Source organism: Brassica rapa, chromosome A02 (assembly GCF_000309985.2).
Source record: "Brassica rapa cultivar Chiifu-401-42 chromosome A02, CAAS_Brap_v3.01, whole genome shotgun sequence".
NCBI classification, from domain to species: Eukaryota; Viridiplantae; Streptophyta; class Magnoliopsida; order Brassicales; family Brassicaceae; genus Brassica; species Brassica rapa.
In genome coordinates, this window is record NC_024796.2 from 27,890,948 (window position 1) to 27,909,314 (window position 18,367).

Here is an 18,367-nt window from a genome sequence, read left to right on the forward strand (position 1 = left end):
AGACTATGATTCTTATGTTAGTAAAATTCACGTTTTAATCAAAGAATACTGTCATTGTCATGTACTCATGTGGTTTATTTAAATTCTAAGGATAAATATCCTCCAGTAACCACTTTTTGCAGACCATTATAAATCTTACAAGTTACAAATGACTTTAAATTCAATACTCTTATTTTATCAGCCATTTTCCACCGAATAACAAATTGAAAAATATGTATATTATTGATCGGACTACACATACAAACTTCTCTTTCCGGATTGTCACGGGTGTCTGTCTACTCTCCACCAAATAATAGTCATTGAGCATCTAGTCAGGTTGCCCACACTTCTCTTTCCGGATTGTTATTGATTATTGGTCTCTTTACTTCAACTTTTCTTTGAACATTTTAGACATTGGTCAATATATAATAATAATAATTGACCCACCAACTTGAACTACGCTTGTTTTGTTTCTTGGATTATATTATACTTACGGTCTAGCTAATACAACCAACTATGTACTGATCTTTTGATGAACACAATATACAAGAAACTATTTTCTAACTTGTAATTGTTTTGGATTATTTAGACGTAATTGTTTTTGATTAACTAAGGATGTATTCTTGAAGAAGAAGTAGCATTCGTTGATTGACATGCAGCAACATGAGCGTTAAAGATAAATTGATAGTTCATTCTATAGCCGATTCATTTTATCTTAAGAAAATCATGTTTCAGAAAAGAGAAGTTTAAAATGATGATTTATACACAAGTTTTAATCAAAGGTGTACCAAATTGTTGTTCCTATTGATCCCTGCAAAAAAAAAATCGTTATAGTTTATTTGCATTTACAAATACATAACCAAAATGACATATATGCAATCATTCAATTAAAATGAGTTTTTTCTTTCTTTCAAAACAGCATATTATCTTGTTCTCGTATATAAACATATGAATTGCCTAATGTAACTAAAGTATATATGAAAATTTTGAATAGTAAAAACTAATAAAAATTTGTGTATTCTCTATCATATTTGTTTAATTTTAAATCAGCAAAATAAATTAAACAACTATATTTACTATAAAATAAAAATTTAAAATTTTCTTTTTATGTTATATTTTGGTTTTCTTAAACGATTATAAATTACTAAAATTATAAATTATTAAAATTATAAATTACTAAAACTATTAATCCCACAATAAAATTTTTGTTATCAGTGATTAATTTTTTTTTATAAACACAAATGATCAAAAACTATATGAGTAGAAAACATCATTTAATATATATATATATATATATATATCAATTTTAAAATACAATATTTATACGTTACTATTATTTAAATTTAATATATATATATATATATAAATTTTAAAATACAATATGTATATGTTACTTTTTGAGCTCTTCCCAAAAATGGCAACGGGACAACTGTTTTCTCGGACCACACAAGCTCTGTTCTACAACTATAAGCAGCTCCATGTTCAACGAATGCTCGATTTCTGATTTCCTCTGTGGTACATTGACAAACTTTACAGTGGTTTGGTTTGGATCAATATGAGTTTTTGAGATGATTTGCTTGTACAGGACGTGAAACGCCTTCTGTAAAAAAAAAAAAAAAAAAAAAAAACGCCTTCTGTTGCTGGAATCATCAACCCTGGCTCTGAAGGGTTTCAGAAGCTCTTCTTCGGACAGGAGGAGATCGCTATCCCTGTCCATGCCGCGTAAGTATTATATAGAATCTGAGAGAAACTTTACTATATGTTTTTGAACTTGTTTTTTATGAATGGGAAGCTGAACAAAAAGTGGTTCGCCAGCTTGTGTGGAGCATCCACTCCCAAATTGCCATTCACCAAAACAAAATAATTGTGTGAGTACAACTATCAAAATAATAATATAAAATTCTGATCCACAAACAGTCTAATTTAAAGAGCAAATATGAAGATCCGCTAGGAACAGTATAAACACTCCTCATTTGAAGTGTTTTGTGCGGTCTATCTATATTTTTTGTTTTATTTATATTCTAAAATATTATAAAATTCTAGTTGTGTAAGAATTTTGTTATATAAGCTAAATCTATTACATAATTTTATGTTTTATATTAAGTTCATTATATTATTTTCTATGATATTTTATTTATTTGATTTAAAAGTTTTATATGTCGGTTCACTAGGGACGGACAACCGACATGTGGGCCGATAACGTAGGCTGCTAACATATAACTAGTCTGGATCCACTTCGATGGGAGCCATGATTTCTCTGTATAATTTAATTTTTTTTTTTAATTATGTAAAATTGCAAATTTAAATTAGTTTCAGTCATATAAGTGTCGAAAAAATCAGTCTTACACAAAATAAGAACTTATATAATATATTAAATATTCGTATTCAAAATTCTATTCTAATTTATGTTTTTATTTTTAATTCTAAAATCTACGTGTACGAAACCGGCAAACTTTTGAATAATTTAGATGGTACCCAAACCTAAATTGAAACACGGAAATATCCAAACAAAAATTTATTAATATACGAATGAAATTTAAATCTCTAACCTGGAAACTTGAAATTCGAGTAGAACAGAACCGAATCTAAATGGGTATCCAAACGCCCACTCTAATTATATTACTTTATCAAAAACATAATTATTTTTAATTCATTTAAAGTTAGATATAAATTTTATTTTACAACTCAATCTATATATATATATATATGTGTGTGTGTGTGTGTGTTTAAAATAATTTGTATTATATTTTGAATAAAATTTATATAACTTATTTTTTTAAAATAAATACTTTGAATTATAAAATTACATAATAATATAAATTATTTTAAATATATACAGTATTTTGAACCATTTTTTATCCACTTTCACCATTCATACATATGTTTTAGACCGCTAGATCCGCTTGATCCACTCTTGTACTGCTAGATCTGCTCGATCCGCTCTTGTTTCACTCGATCCGCTTGATCCGCTAGATACGCAACGCTAGATCCGCTCTTTCCATTCAAAGCCTTTGTTTATACAACAGCATTGAGGCAGCCTGTGTTGCTCTAAAAACCGCGGATGTATTCATCAACTTCGCATCTTTTAGGAGGTTTGTATTAACAAAACTTACCATTGTCTCTTTGTGATACTTTTGTTGATCGGTTCGGATTTTGGTTAGTTTGGTTCAGAATTTTGGTTAACTTATTGCTCGGTTTAAGTTTGAAGTTTTAATTTTAGAACTTATTTTAGAATTTTTAGAATTTTTTAATTTTTATTTTCTTTTTTAAATTTGACATTTTAATTTTAGATCTTATTTTATTTTCAAGTTTGAAATTTTAATTTTAATTTTTTTTGAATTTTTTAGATTTTTTTTTTTTTTTTTTTTACAATTTTTTTCTAATCTCATTCGATTTTTTTGTATTATTATTTTTTTATTTAAAAAAAAAGAAACCGACACGTTATTATTTTAACCTATAAAATAAATAGTACCGGTCGTATATGAAAAAAAAACATCTCTAAAGATTTATTATGATAAAAATGCAACTTTGAAGATTTAAAGTGATAGTCAAAAAACTTCAATATTTAAAGTGCTAGAAAATTACACTTTCGGTGTTTAAAATGTGATTTTCTCTATCTAAATTGGTTATTGGGTGACGTGAGTGGCTGTTTTTCATACTTTTATCAATTATATTATAATGTTTTGAATACTATAAAAACTAAGAAAATAAAATAAAATAGAATTCATATGATTCGATGGGTCTGTTTCTGTTAAATTCCTTCTCTGTAATCGGTGTTTTGAAACTCGACCCGAACCCGCGGTTGAACCGGTAAATCCGGTGATCCAGAAAAAATCTGGTTTGGGTTTTGTGAAAAACCCAAAATTTAGAAACCCGCAAAAAACTACTCAAACTCAGAACTTGATACCGGTTGAACCACCGATTAAATCAATAAATAACTTTTACTTTTTTTTTTTTAGTTTTTAGATAAAAAGTTAGGTTTTCCTTTTTCAGTTTTATATTTTTATTAGATTTTCATGAAGATTTCATTATGCCACCAGAAAAAAAATGAAATGAACAATGATAGAGAGAATCAAAATTAGCTGATATGATTTGATGTTAATTTATTTCTGTTATTGACAATTTATTACAATGATCTTTTATTTTTGGTTTATTTTGAATTTGAAGTTTATTTATCATTCACATTAGACATTAATATTTTCAATCTCAAGTTCCAACTTTTTAAAATTTTCATCTCTATTTTGATTTTCTTCATTCAAAATATATTTGTTTTCTTTTAAAAGCTTAAAGTATGAATGATTATGTTCACTTATTTAAATATTTATGAATATTATATCTTGATTTTTTAGATGTCATAACTCTTATTTTGTTACAAAAATTTTTAAATAGTCTAAATAATTTTTTGATATCTTTTTATGTCAAAGGAAAATAAAAATATAAAAACTAAAATTTAGTAATTTTAAATACTTTTTAAACATAAAATATATACATATCCAAACTATTATTTTATGTTTTAAAAACATTTAAAAAATATTAAACTTTAGTTTTTATATATTTATAAGTAAAATATTATTATATAATAAAATTAATTTATTTATTAATCTGCAGTTCATCCGCAGTCGATCCAGTGATCCGGTAAGTCGTTCGGTGGGGGTTTAAAAACATTGTCTGTAATTGATTATGACATTTATTTGCCATGTCAGTATCGCAATCCACGTCAATTCGTGCTAATCGACCCAAACAAATCATTTTCGTTCAGAAAATAGTACCCAAGACGGATTCGTATCTAGTTCATTTTTTTTTTGGTAAAATTTTTAAAAAAGGTGTTTTCACCTCTTTGCCGGGAACCCAAGCAATGTAAATAATCCTTCCCAGCGCGAATGACTCTCGTTTATATCTTAAAGTTTCAGACTGGCCAGAATATTATATGAAGACTTGTACTAACGAGTAAAAAACATTTTGAATAGATCTAACCACACAATACATATATGGCCATATATAAAACTATGTTTTGAAGAGGCTAATCTTTCTCAAATTTGATAATTCAATCGGTGGTTACACATAAAAGTTAATATTTCGAAACTCAACATGACTTTTTGATTGATGCACGTTACATGATATGCAGCGATATAGATGACTAGATGTGGTTGATATAGAGTTCATCTTTATCCATACAAAAACAATAGCATTGATGAATGAGTAATATCTATATATCTGAAATAAATTTAAGATATTATATATGTGAATTACAAAATAACGAAAATGAAAAAGATAGTTTCAGGATAAAAAGGTTTGTGGTTTGCTTGGAGCCACCGAGCCACTGCCAACTAACAATATCTGTTTATATACATTCCCCTGTTCATATGCTCGTATATGCATGCACATCTCTTCATATAAAGCCATTCTCACACGTATTATTGTATAGGATTAATGTGTTGATTAAATTGGCAACGTAGCGTGTCTTTGATGCAAGAATGCGTCTACTTGTTTCCAACCTTCCAATGATATTACACTCTATCCACACAACTCATCGCATTTAATCATACTATCTATATATTTTACAAGCATCAAAATTGTAGTTTTTTTTTCTAAAATCTTTGAGCTCATATACTAAGTTATAGTTATAAAACGAGTATACTGATCGGTGTTGCCATTGCCATTTGTGCTTTATCTATAGAAGTTTAATACAGTTGTTTAGGAAAAAATAATTGTAAGGCTGGACCAAATAAGCCTAATTTGATGACGAAACGTAAATTATGATCCTATCCATAAGCCATCAAAAAGACCTACATGATATAGTGCTTCTTTATTCTGTTTGCTTAATACTTAATCAATAGCGCAATCTTATAAACATTTGAAAGAACTAACCTGGAGGATTTTAGTAAAACAAAAATGACTATAATCGTTCAAAAGCCAGAGTTGCATATAAGATACAGATATATCACAATAAAAATTTACATGTTGGAGAATTTAGAGAAATAGGTCTGGTCATCAACTTGGATGAATTTAGCCTCGTTTAACTATTGGATTACGTCTCACTTTCACAAAGTTGCTCGTCTATTATTTGTGTCATGAAAATATTAACAAAAATATTTGCATTAACAAAAGAAATCTAATCTATTAGGCTACATGAGCTCATAACGAAAAAGACAACGACCAAATCCCAAATAGAACCATGGTTCCTTAACATTACGTTCATATAACAAAAAGAAAACAAATATCATGATTATTCAACAAGTGATAGCATAAGGAAAACATAAACATGGTTTTCAGCGAAGTTTTAAGTAAATCTTAAAGGAGGGTGATGACACAACATGTCATAAATAAAATTTTGGTTCATCATATGGAGCTAATCAAATGTCCTTCCAATGCATATTTCAACAATAAAAGGCATTTTGACAAAAAAGCGATCATATAGATGAACCACATCGTCTTTCTCCATACGTTCCAATATCAACCCGGCTACATTATCACCATTTATGCCACTGCTTAATAAACACAAAATTAGTATAAATTTTATCATTAACTTTTATATGAATAAGAAGTAATTAAGGTGGAAAATTTACCTGTCATCATCAACCAAGTCATAAGACAAACCAGACTCATCTGGGAAATTAACTACACTCCTGAAACTTTTAAAAGTTTGATCATCAACACCAGCCTGCAAACAACGTCAAGATAGAAATTAGTAAGGTTCAACAATAAAAAAATACTTAAATTTCAAATAAAAATTACCAAATAGACAGGAATGGTTGCAACAAAGTCATATAGCTTTATCAGGAGATCTTTAGGCTTATGGTCAGGAGACACAACGTAGATATAGAATCCTAGGTTATATATATCACAACCTACTCGATAACCAAGCCCCTGTGTTAGCCTGTAGAAAACATAGTAACCATAGCCTTTAAGAGAAGCTTAGCAAACCCGAAAATCAAAAAAATAGACACAAATCAGTAAATTTACCTCAGATCGAAAAATACTTTCTCAGTAACCATAACCTTTAGAAGATGTAAAAATACCGTCACGTTTTCAGCATTGTAGACTTCGGACTTTTCATCACACACCATTTGGAAATAAACCTGTTGACACACAATTCATAAGTAAAATAATAACAAAATCAAACAAACATAGGAATTTATTTTACCTTGGCCAAGCAATTTGTTTCTGTCTCTGTTTTTGGGTTGGCAAAGACTTGATAAGAGTAATCCTGACGTAACACTCTCTTAGTCTGAAATACCCTTTGGATTTTAAAATCTCCATGTTAGAATCGGGTTTATTATGGGCTTCCAACTTAAAACCAATTGGCAATTAGTGGATTGGCCCTAACCCTTTATATATTACTTAATGTCCCATTGATTTTCCAATGTGGGATACATATCCCTTAATACCCCTCCTCAGAAACTTTTTAAGACAGTTATACTCGGTCGAGCGAGTCAATTACGACCTATATACCCGGTCGGGTAGGGTTAATATTAATTAGGGGTTTAACTTATTAGGATCTGGGATCTGAGCTAAGATCTTACCAAAATTTCTTCTAAATCAAACTCATCAACGTTTGATCTAATTCTTCTTCTACTTCTAAATTCATCGTTCTAGATGTCTATTACTACTACTCCTACTTCCGCAACTACAGGCGTTCCTCCGGAGCTATCTCCTTATCACCTCCATCCATCCTATAACCCCGGGGTTCTTATCACATCTGTTCTTCTCACTCATGAAAATTACCAGGAGTGGTCGACAGAGCTTCGGAATTCTTTACAAGCTAAGCAGAAACTTGGCTTTATTGATGGAACAATATCAAAACCATCGGAGGATAGTCCTGATTTAGCACGGTGGCTGGCAGCAAATTCAATGATCGTCGGATGGATTCGTACGTCGATTGATTCAAAAGTTCGTTCGACGGTGGCACACGTACCGGATGCTCATAAACTATGGGAATCTTTGAGACTGCGTTTCTCTGTCAAGAATGGGACTAGAGTTCATCAACTCCAGGATGCTATTACTAACTGCAAGCAGGATGGACAATCAGTTCTGGAATACTACGGCAGGCTCACGAAACTATGGGAGGAACTCCAGAATCTCAAAACCATACGTACGTGTACCTGTGCTGCGGCTGCTGATATTGAAAAAGACAAAGAAGATGCTCGAGTTCACAAGTTCCTCTTCGGGCTAGATGACTCACGCTTTATGTCTATTAGGTCACGGATCACAGACGAGGATCCTTTACCTGATCTTAACCTAGTCTACTCCAGAGTAGTTCGTGAGGAGCAGAACATGATCACAACTCGATCTACAGAACAACGAACCGATGCTTTAGGCTTCTCTGCTAAAAACGAGACCTCAAAGGATCTGTCGTTGTCGGTCAATAACTCTACACCTTCGCGCTCTAGGGATCCAGCTCGTACGTGCACACATTGTGGCAGGCCAGGGCATGATATTTCTGAGTGCTTTCTAGTACATGGGTTTCCCGAATGGTATCTTGAGAGACAAAACAACTCTACCTCGGGTACTCGTGGTGGACGTGGAGGACGTTCCAACTCAAACAGAGGCCGTGGCGGACGCGGTCGAGCAAATGCAACTCATGCATCAACTTCTATCAATGCTGATCAGATTGCTTCTTTGATCACGCTTCTACAAAACCAGCAGAGCAACCTCTCGTCCGAACGTTTGTCTGGTAAAACTACACTCACTGACGTTATTATTGACACAGGTGCATCGCACCACATGACCGGCGATCTCGCCCTACTACATGACGTACATGACATAGCTACTTCATCAGTTCTATGCCCTAATGGTCGTAACTCTCCGGCCACTAAACAGGGAACTTTGCGACTTAGCAAAGATTACATGTTGCATGATGTCCTATACGTGCCCGACTTTCATTGCACTCTCATCAGTGTTTCCAAATTATTAAAGCAAACGGGGTGTATCGCGATATTTACTGATACATTATGTGTTTTACAGGACCGTTTTTCGAGGACTCTGATTGGAGCAGGTGAAGAACGTGAGGGGGTGTACTACTTTACGGGAGTCAAAGTTGCACGAGTTCATGGGGCTACAAAGTCTTCAGATTCTTCAGTTCTGTGGCATCGTCGTCTTGGGCATCCGTCATACAAAATTCTATCTTCATTACCGGCTTTTAAATCCCTTATTATAGATTTTTCTGATTCTAGTCAATGTGATATTTGTTTTCAAGCTAAGCAAACTCGACGGGTTTTTCCCGATAGCCTTAATAAAGCTTCTGCACCGTTTGAACTTATTCATTGTGATGTTTGGGGACCATATCGCACACCAGCATCATGTGGTGCCGTATACTTTCTTACCATCGTTGATGATTTCTCTCGCGCAGTATGGACGTATTTGATGCTTGAAAAATCAGAAGTTGCTACTTTACTTAAGAACTTTTGTGCCATGTCGGAAAGGCAATTCGGACGTCCCGTTCGAATGATTCGCACGGATAATGGAACAGAGTTTACAGTCCTTCGGAAATATTTTCAGGAGCAGGGGATTGTACATCAAACTTCTTGCATTGATACACCACAACAAAATGCTCGTGTGGAACGGAAACACATGCATATACTTAATGTGGCTCGTGCTTGCCTCTTCCAAGCACACCTTCCTTCCACGTTTTGGGGAGAAAGTATTTTAGCAGCTGCTCATCTTATTAACCGTACTCCTACAAAAGTTTTAGATGGCAAAACGCCATATGAAGTGCTTCACGGTAAACCTCCAGTCTTTGATCAACTTCGCGTTTTTGGATGTCTTGCATATGCACATAGGCGTGCGCGAGATAAAGATAAATTTGGGGCTAGGAGTCGCAAGTGTTTGTTTGTTGGTTACCCCTTTGGCAAGAAAGCATGGAGACTCTATGATCCAGAAACAAATGAATTCTTCATAAGCCGCGATGTTCTTTTCTTCGAAGACAAGTTTCCAGGGCTTCCTGATACAGAGTATGTTACACCACCAGTTATGCAAGAGGACGTAATAGACGATTGGCTACTCCCGACGGTGACATCTAGGGGGAGCACGCCAGCATCGCCACCTATTCCCTCTCTTGTGCCAACAGACTCGTCCATTCCATCTACAACAACTCAAAATCCTACAAACGCTTCTCCTACTACTGAGACTCTACCTTCATCGACGTCTCCTACTTCTATACCTTCTGATCCACTGCCTTTGTCTCCAACTACATCTCCGACTCAGGCTGTGTTACCTACGACATCAACGTCAGAATCAGAACAGCCTGACCACACTAAATCTCCAGGTCTATTGGAAGTACTTGGTCGTGGTCATCGTGCTAAAAAGCCGTCCATTCTACTCAAAAATTTTGTTGCTCATACTACAGAATCTACAAACCCCTCTCACGTTCTATCTTCTTCTGATCAGAGTTCTCTTCCACCGGTCTCAGGTAAGACACTGTATCCTATCGCTGACTACTTGTCTTCCTCTGTTTTTTCAGAGAAACATCAGGCTTTTCTTGCTCAGATCACCTCGGATTATGTTCCTGCAACCTTTAATGAAGCTATCCTTGATGAACGCTTCAAAGGTGCTATGAAAACCGAGGTCACTGCCTTAGAAGACAATCATACTTGGGACGTCACTACTTTACCCCCGGGGAAGAAGGCCATTAGCTGCCAATGGCTTTATTCCAACAAATATCGAGCTGATGGTACAATAGAGCGACCCAAAGCTCGACTGGTGGCGCATGGAAATAGACAAAAGGAAGGTCGAGACTACAAAGATACATTTGCTCCTGTCGCAAAGATGAATACTGTTCGTTTTCTACTTAAGTTAGCAGCAGCAAAGCGTTGGGAGGTACATCAGATGGATGTTCACAATGCATTTTTACATGGGGACTTAGAGGAGGAAATCTACATGGAATTACCACCAGGCTTCCGATCTTCTGATCCATCCAAAGTCTGCAGGCTTCGCAAATCACTCTATGGTTTGAAACAATCTCCTAGGTGTTGGTTTTCAAAGCTCAGTACTACACTTCTTGCCTTTGGTTTTACTCAGAGTTATGAAGACTATTCTCTTTTCTCACTTATCCAAGGAAATATATGTCTTCACATACTCGTCTATGTCGATGACTTCATTATTGCAGGCAACGATATTTCTACGATTCAGCGGTTTAAAACCTACCTTAACAAGCACTTTAAGATGAAAGATTTGGGAAAAATCAAGTACTTCCTTGGTCTCGAAGTTGCTAGAGGACCTGAGGGTATTTTTGTGTCACAGAGAAAATATGCTTTAGACATTGTTGCAGAATGTGGTCTCCTCGGTGCTAAACCATCTCCTGTCCCTACGGAGCTTAATCACAAGCTTCCATTGTCTAAAAGCCCGTGGCTTACTGATCCCGGCAAATATAGACGCCTAGTTGGTCGTCTCATCTATTTGACGTTTACTCGGCCTGAGCTAAGTTATATTGTTCATCTCCTTTCTCAGTTTATGCAAAGGCCTCGCGAAGATCATTGGCTGGCGGCCTTGAGGGTTGTACGTTACTTGAAAGGGACTCCGGACCAGGGTATTATGCTATCCTCTTCGTGTGATTTGCAGCTTACTGCTTACTGCGATGCTGATTGGTCTGCCTGTCCTATTACACGCCGGTCATTGAGTGCCTATGTGGTTCTCCTCGGTGATTCTCTTGTCTCTTGGAAGACAAAGAAGCAGCGTACTGTCTCGCGTTCATCTGCTGAAGCAGAATACCGGTCTATGGCTGATACTACGTGTGAGCTAAAGTGGCTTAAACGCCTGTTGGCTCAATTTGGTTTCTCTCATCCTCAACCAATGCGTATGTTTTGTGACAGTCAATCGGCCATTTACATCGCCAAGAACCCTGTCTTCCATGAAAGGACAAAACACGTTGAGAATGACTGTCATACAGTACGTGATGCTGTTCAATCCAAGCTTCTCACGACAGAACATATCTCTACTAAGCATCAACCTGCGGATCTCCTCACCAAGGCATTACCTACGCCTACATTTGATTACTTATTGTCCAAGTTAGGCATTCGGACACCGTCATTGCCAACTTGAGGGGGAGTATTGGGATTAGGATAAATATAAAGTTTCCTATATTGTTGGGATTTAGACGATCTATGTATTTCCTTTTCCTAGCTAGGTTATGCTAAAGATGTTGTATATAAACACCTCTTGGTGAATGAATAAAGGACACACAATTCTACATTATATTCATTATACTCCAAAGGGTTGAAACAAATTTGTAATTTGTTTGCAGTCTTCTTTAGACACACTTCCAGAAAAAACAGCAACAACTCGTGCCTGCAAAAAAAAAAAAAAAAAAATGAAGTGTCAAACTTGAAAGGATAAAAATACTTTAAAATTTTTACCTCAGATCGCATGGCAGGTAGGAGGCGCCTGAGGTTGTCAAAAGTAATATACTTCATGACTCCATACTTATCTTCCATGGTAAAAGGTACTAGGAAAACAGCCTCAGATAAGAGGCAATGTGCATGATGAATCAGATCACGAGAATTAACGTAGAAATCTCTCTTCATTCTCTCAGTGATAATCTGAAATAGGATAAAAAAAATGAGACAAAATGGTTTTGAAACTATAGCGGTATTGGTGAGGCTCAAAAGATACCTGAAAGCAATCAGGAGTAGGCTCAAACGATTTAAATTTATCCCAGATAGAAGCAACAAGGTATTTAAACCTTTGAGGATGGCCATAGAGTTCCAACACAATGGTGTTGTCATCTCCAATCGATAATGCAGTGGAAATGTACCCTTCTCCGGCCTAAGTAACATATATAACAGTTACTATAACTAGAAAAAGAGACAGAAGAGGAAAAGAAGAAACAGGTTTACCTTAAATAAAAGAGAGCTAAGCTCAACTTTGATGATCTCGAAGTAGATTCTGGTTATCATGTGTGGTATAACACCTTGACCAGGATCCAAGTAAATGTTTAGCGAAGCTTTACCCAATACGCCCTTGTTCTCTTTGTAGAAACATTTGTCAGCAATGCTTTTAAAAGAACTCCCCACAATTTCCTCTTCAAGAACTTCCAATAGAGAGGTCGTTGGCATCAATTCATTCCTGAATGGCAAGTGTAGCCCAGGATCTGTTTCTTCAGGAATCTCCCATCGTTGCAAGTAAGAATGGGGAACATTCTCTTCTTTGAATGTGAAAGAGAAAAATGGTTCTCTTTCCCCTAATTTATATAAAAACAAAATCAGTACACAAAATAAGCACTAAAACAAGTGAACAGACTAAAATACCTTTTTCTGTGAAAGCTTTTGAAAGAAAGTCAATCCTCATATTTTTCGTACTGAAATTACGAAGCATTTCCTTGATGTCTTCGAAATCACCAAAGTCATAGCCAAAATCAAGAGAGATCGCATGTGAAACAGGAAACTTGAGCATATTAACTGGAAAAAAAAGAAGCAAAATCAGAAGATGAATAACAAAAAAGAATAGTTCTGAATTATTGACAAACACCTGCAAGAGCCAGAGAAAACTGGGAAGGATCACAAAGCTGGTTGCTATCAAAATCCAAGCACTGAAACCTCATATTCATTGAAGATCTGAACTCTTCAATGAGTGATGGAAGAGATGGAGGAGGATCCATAGATTTCAAAAGATTAAGGTACTGGTACACATACGATACCATATCATATTTCTGCAATTTAAAACAACAAAAGTGTGTTAAAAGCATGTAATAAATGCATTATTAACGGTAGACAATATACATACATGTTCCCAGCCGCGATCTGTGATATCCATGGAGATCACAAAAAGTTGACCTGCTAATGTAGAGCAATAGGAAGAACTATCAACATCAGAAAACTTTGATTCATGACCCGACCAAACATGAAGCGATGTTATCCATAGCTTCGACTTGAAGAAAGAGGAAAGGGAACCCTGACTCTCTGCCAAAAAAAAAAAACATTAAGAAACTATTCAATTGGTTAAGTCCCAAAAAGAATAAAATGATTCAAAGAAACTAACCGTCACATAAAAGTCGTAGTATAAACATCTCTGGCCTTTTATTAACATGTGTCCTAGACACAGGAGGAAGGATCCAACTAATCTTCATACTTTGAGAACCCTCCAAGGACTCAAGAAAATATGAAACGCCATGCTTCCACAAGCTATGCTTCCACCGATGTGTATCATACTCTGGAAATGCTAAGTTAATCTCTTGACCTCTTGGAAGTTCTGAAAAGTATTTCCTGACCCATCTTTCAAGTTTATCTACAGGATCTATAAAAATAAAAACAAAGGTTAGATAACATAGTTTAGAAGAGAGGAAAAATCAAGTAGAAAGGTTTATACCTGCACCAATAACGACAAGCTTCATGCAAGAAGCTACAAAGTGCTTAACATATAGCTCCAGGGCAGCATCACGAATACTTTTCGGTTCATGATTTGACAAAGAACGTTTGTTGCCCATAGTGAATCGATGAAAAGGGTGATCCACGTGAGTTGTATGGGCAAACAGCTGTTCCAAACGAGCTTCATCTCTAAATTTCCAACCTAACCACTCTAGTAAAATATAGACACACAAAAAGTAAAGCATTAGTTGATGAAAAAGAAAAAAAAACAAGACTGAAAATAGATTTATAATGTACCTTGATTGATGGTGTTAATCTCGCTTTTTATGTCTTCAACGTCCATGGGAGGGGAAATGAAACTTTTAGCAAACCTAAAATACAAAATAAGAAGAATTAACTATAGAAATTAAACGATGAAGAAACTTAAATAAAGCAAATAACTAACCTCTTCAAACCAGCCTGAAAATTTGGCGTACCGATCTCAAAAGAGAAACCCGAGTGTTCCATATCTGTGATAGCAAAAACTCGTTCACCATTCATCATCACAAAACTTTGAAACTGAAACACAAAAAAAAGGATTCAATATTTATTAAACAAAACAAACTCACATCATTTTCAGTTGATCCCCTTGACAACATGTGCTCAATCAAATGAGCAATTCCCATCATATCTGGAGGGTCATTAATACTCCCAAATCTAACAGTCATAGCAGCAGTTGAGCTCATAGCAGAAGAGTCCGATATGAGCAGAACGGTGAGTCCATTTCTAAGAACAATAGACTTGTAAACCTTCTGGCTCTTGTCAGGACGGATTATATAGGCATCATTCTCTTCATCATTATCTTCATCGTGATTGCCATCTTCCTCGTCATCGTACTGGACAAGCTGAGCATCGTAATAATCAGAATCGGAATCATCGTAATGATCTTGCAAATCTTCATAATAATCATCAGGAGGATAGTCCATCCAATTGTTTTGTTCAAACTCTTGATACTTCCTCTTCCTCAGAAAGCGCAACTTGTAAAGGAAACCCATCTATCAAAGAAAAAAAAAACAGATAAGATGAATCGATAGATAGGAAAGAGAGTCGAAATCTAAAAGATATAGAGAAATACTTACACTGTGAAGGTCAATCGACGGACAAAACGCAGAATGGAGAAATCTCTTCACTGAATCAAGTAACCCTAGAAAGAGAGGTCCAGACGAAAAGGGGAAAAATTGGGAGAGCGAAATAAATAATAAGAACAATTTAAGTAAGAACCAACCGGGACAATACGGAAAAAAAAAAATCAAAAGCGCATACTAAATGAGAAAGTTAATCTATGCTATAGACATTAAAATCGCATACTAAATCAAATGTTTCTTTTTTTTTTGAAAATGTTTCCCTATATAGTAAATGGTTTCTCACATTAATTTTTGAAATGAAAAAACTAATGTTTTGTTTGAATTCAGAACGAGCTTAACAAATTTTGCAAACTTTAAAACAATTATGATTCCAGAATGAGCTTAAAACATTTTCTAAGCTTTTAAGCAATTAAAGGCATGTATCCGGTATCTGCAAATAACAAACGGAAATAAGATTTTAATCGAATGTTAGACTGAGCTAAACAAATCTAAATTATATACTATTGTCAATAAGAAATGCTAAATTACACTAAAATGATGGAAGATTCAGAAAAAAAAAGGGGGTAAAAATATCTCATATTTATAGACATAATTAAAAGCACGAATGCATTAATTTTGTAAGCTTATAACATTATAAGCTTGAATCAAATATAGGTTTAATAAAAAACCAATCACTGGAACACTTAATCCATGATCGATAAATAACAAACCAATTTCCAGAATACTGGATCTGAGATTTCCCATCAAAATTAAAACAAAAGATTGCAATTCACAGATATAACCTAAGACAGAGATATTAAAGAATAATATTCTATAGAACATGATGAGAACGATAAAAGATAGAACTCTAATACGAGATATGATGAACAAAACAATCTAAAGAGGAGGATGAAAAGAGAGGAAGTTTGAAGAAAACGCTTCATGATATATTTTGATATGAAAAATAAGTGGGGAAGAAGTGGGGCGTTTTATAAAGAAGAAAGGTGAGGGATTAGATTAGGTCAAGGGGTAATTAATGTTCTAAGATATTCTATTAACAATTAGTTAATTCTCCGCGTGTCATGCATTCAACTCTTACCTAATATTCAAATGTTACCATTATTAATAAAATAAATTTATGTTTTTTAATGGTAAGTAAATATAAAATATTGAAGAGGCATTGCACACGGTTCTATTTCGAAGAATATGTTAAGAATTAAATTAGTTTTCAAATCTTTACCTAAACATCTAAATCACTTTTACATACCATTTTTTAATATCACTTCGTATGAAGAGAGATATGTTTATTAATGGTAAATAGATATACAATATTGAAGAGGCATTTAAAGCACACGGTTCTTGTTTCGGAGTATATAGTAACAATGAGATTAATTTTCAAATATGTTCCTAAACGTCTGTAAATCACATTTACTTACCATTGTTTAAAAAAAAAAATTAGAATTGTCTTTTATCCAATATTCTTAAAATTCTCTCCTTTGCTTGACAAGTGGGTTACATGCAGAGAGGAAACGGTCGAAAATGAATGTGTGGCCACACACTAGTTCCCAAAAAATAATAATTTACTCTTGTCTAATAAGTGGCTCATGTGTCGGCAACTACACAGTTTATCGGGACCATTTACGTTACCCAATTACGTTGAGAAACATATAATTTATTGATTCTGTAAAATAATTTCATTCCTTATAACGGAGACAGATATCTTAACAAATTTTTATTGACGATCAGCGAAATTATCTCTTTAGAAACTTCACAATACTAGTATATTTTTATCAACATATTTAGAAAAATAGAACAGTTTGAATTTTTATTTGTCATACTAGAACTTATGATATTTTGAACAATTCTGAAATTTTTTAAAAAAACATAATTTACCTTTTTTTATGGAAAAAATAATAAATTAAATTTTAAAAATATTTTAAAAATATGAAAACTATTAAAAACATAAGTATGACAATATATATGTTTAAATTTTTCTTTATAAAAAAAGTAGAATCATATTTTATTTTATTTTTTATCTACAATTAGAATATTTATTCTGGTCATCTACTTAGTCTAAAAATCGGATACTAAGTTTTATACATAGATATATCATGGATATATAACATAAACTAGTATTTCTTATATATATTCTAACACAGTATTTCAAAACGTTATAATCAAGAAAGAAGTCTACAGTATACCTACAGGTTGATAACGATATATAGCCACAACACAGTAATATACTTTATCTATATTTTGTGCCATAACATGTTATGCCTTTTATCTTATGTGGCGCTTAAAAAAAGAATATGTTTCTCATCTACTCTACTGTGATATGTGTTAGCTAGAATATATATTCTAGGCAAATCCAGAAAGTATGGAAACTTCCATATTCGATTAAAAATGTTTTATAAATCTAAACTAAATCTACCCTAAATCTCTCATAGAATATTTGCTCGCACGTTTTTCTCCTCCTCCCACATATTTTTCTTTTCGTTCTTTGTGTTTATCTCTTCTTCGTCGACATAATCATTTCTTCTCTCTATCAATACGGCATGATTATAATCTATGTTAAATCAAGTGTATAGAGTCTAGCGACATTTTCTCTATTTTGGTAGGACAGCCCAGAAGAGTATAAACAAATCGCTTAAGAAATTTAACATATCGTAATCATAATAGAGGTTTTCATTGGCTCATTTTCAGGGTTTGAGATCAGTAATCATGTTCTTGATTATCAATATCTTTTCAAAATTAAATCTCTAAGCAACAATTGCAAATCAGATGAGAATACCAAAAAGTTAACATTAAAGTTTCTTGGATTTAATGGTGGTTGAAGTTTCTTTCTTCTTTCCCTCTGTTGATTTCTTCATTTCACAATTTTAGCTTTCACCTTTACACAAGCCTTCACCAAAAGATCAACTGACTCTAAGTTGTGAAACCTCAAACTTTTTTTTCCTTCTGATTATTCCTAAAAGATTCTTGTGTGAT

General features: G+C 33.8%; 1 protein-coding gene and 2 long non-coding RNA genes across 4 annotated transcripts; 1 reads left to right on the forward strand and 2 right to left on the reverse strand.

Moving 5' to 3' along the window:
* Positions 1–149: 149 nt before the first annotated feature.
* LOC103854594 lies at positions 150–1,511 on the reverse strand. Its single transcript, XR_630565.3, has 2 exons — positions 1,374–1,511; positions 150–790 (listed from the first exon to the last, which is right to left on the reverse strand). It is a non-coding gene; the product is annotated as an uncharacterized LOC103854594 (long non-coding RNA).
* Positions 1,512–1,611: 100 nt separating this feature from the next.
* LOC103854595 lies at positions 1,612–6,385 on the forward strand. Its single transcript, XR_004455237.1, has 2 exons — positions 1,612–1,701; positions 3,006–6,385. It is a non-coding gene; the product is annotated as an uncharacterized LOC103854595 (long non-coding RNA).
* LOC103854597 (nardilysin-like) lies at positions 6,125–16,337 on the reverse strand. 2 transcript variants are annotated; one of them, XM_009131534.3, is made up of 18 exons: positions 15,395–16,337; positions 14,885–15,310; positions 14,722–14,834; positions 14,574–14,647; positions 14,278–14,487; positions 13,951–14,205; positions 13,696–13,871; positions 13,441–13,621; positions 13,221–13,370; positions 12,810–13,153; positions 12,586–12,738; positions 12,330–12,512; positions 12,185–12,261; positions 7,124–7,238; positions 6,943–7,058; positions 6,715–6,856; positions 6,546–6,640; positions 6,125–6,464 (listed from the first exon to the last, which is right to left on the reverse strand). In XM_009131534.3, the coding sequence occupies exons 2-18, from the start codon at positions 15,308–15,310 to the stop codon at positions 6,329–6,331; spliced, it is 2,946 nt and encodes a 981-aa protein (XP_009129782.2). In that variant the 5' UTR covers positions 15,395–16,337; the 3' UTR covers positions 6,125–6,328. The 2 variants fall into 2 exon arrangements, with proteins under 2 accessions (XP_009129782.2, XP_018512071.1); XM_018656555.2 differs by lacking the exon at positions 15,395–16,337 and having other exon boundaries at positions 14,722–14,785; positions 14,885–15,129.
* Positions 16,338–18,367: the final 2,030 nt, after the last annotated feature.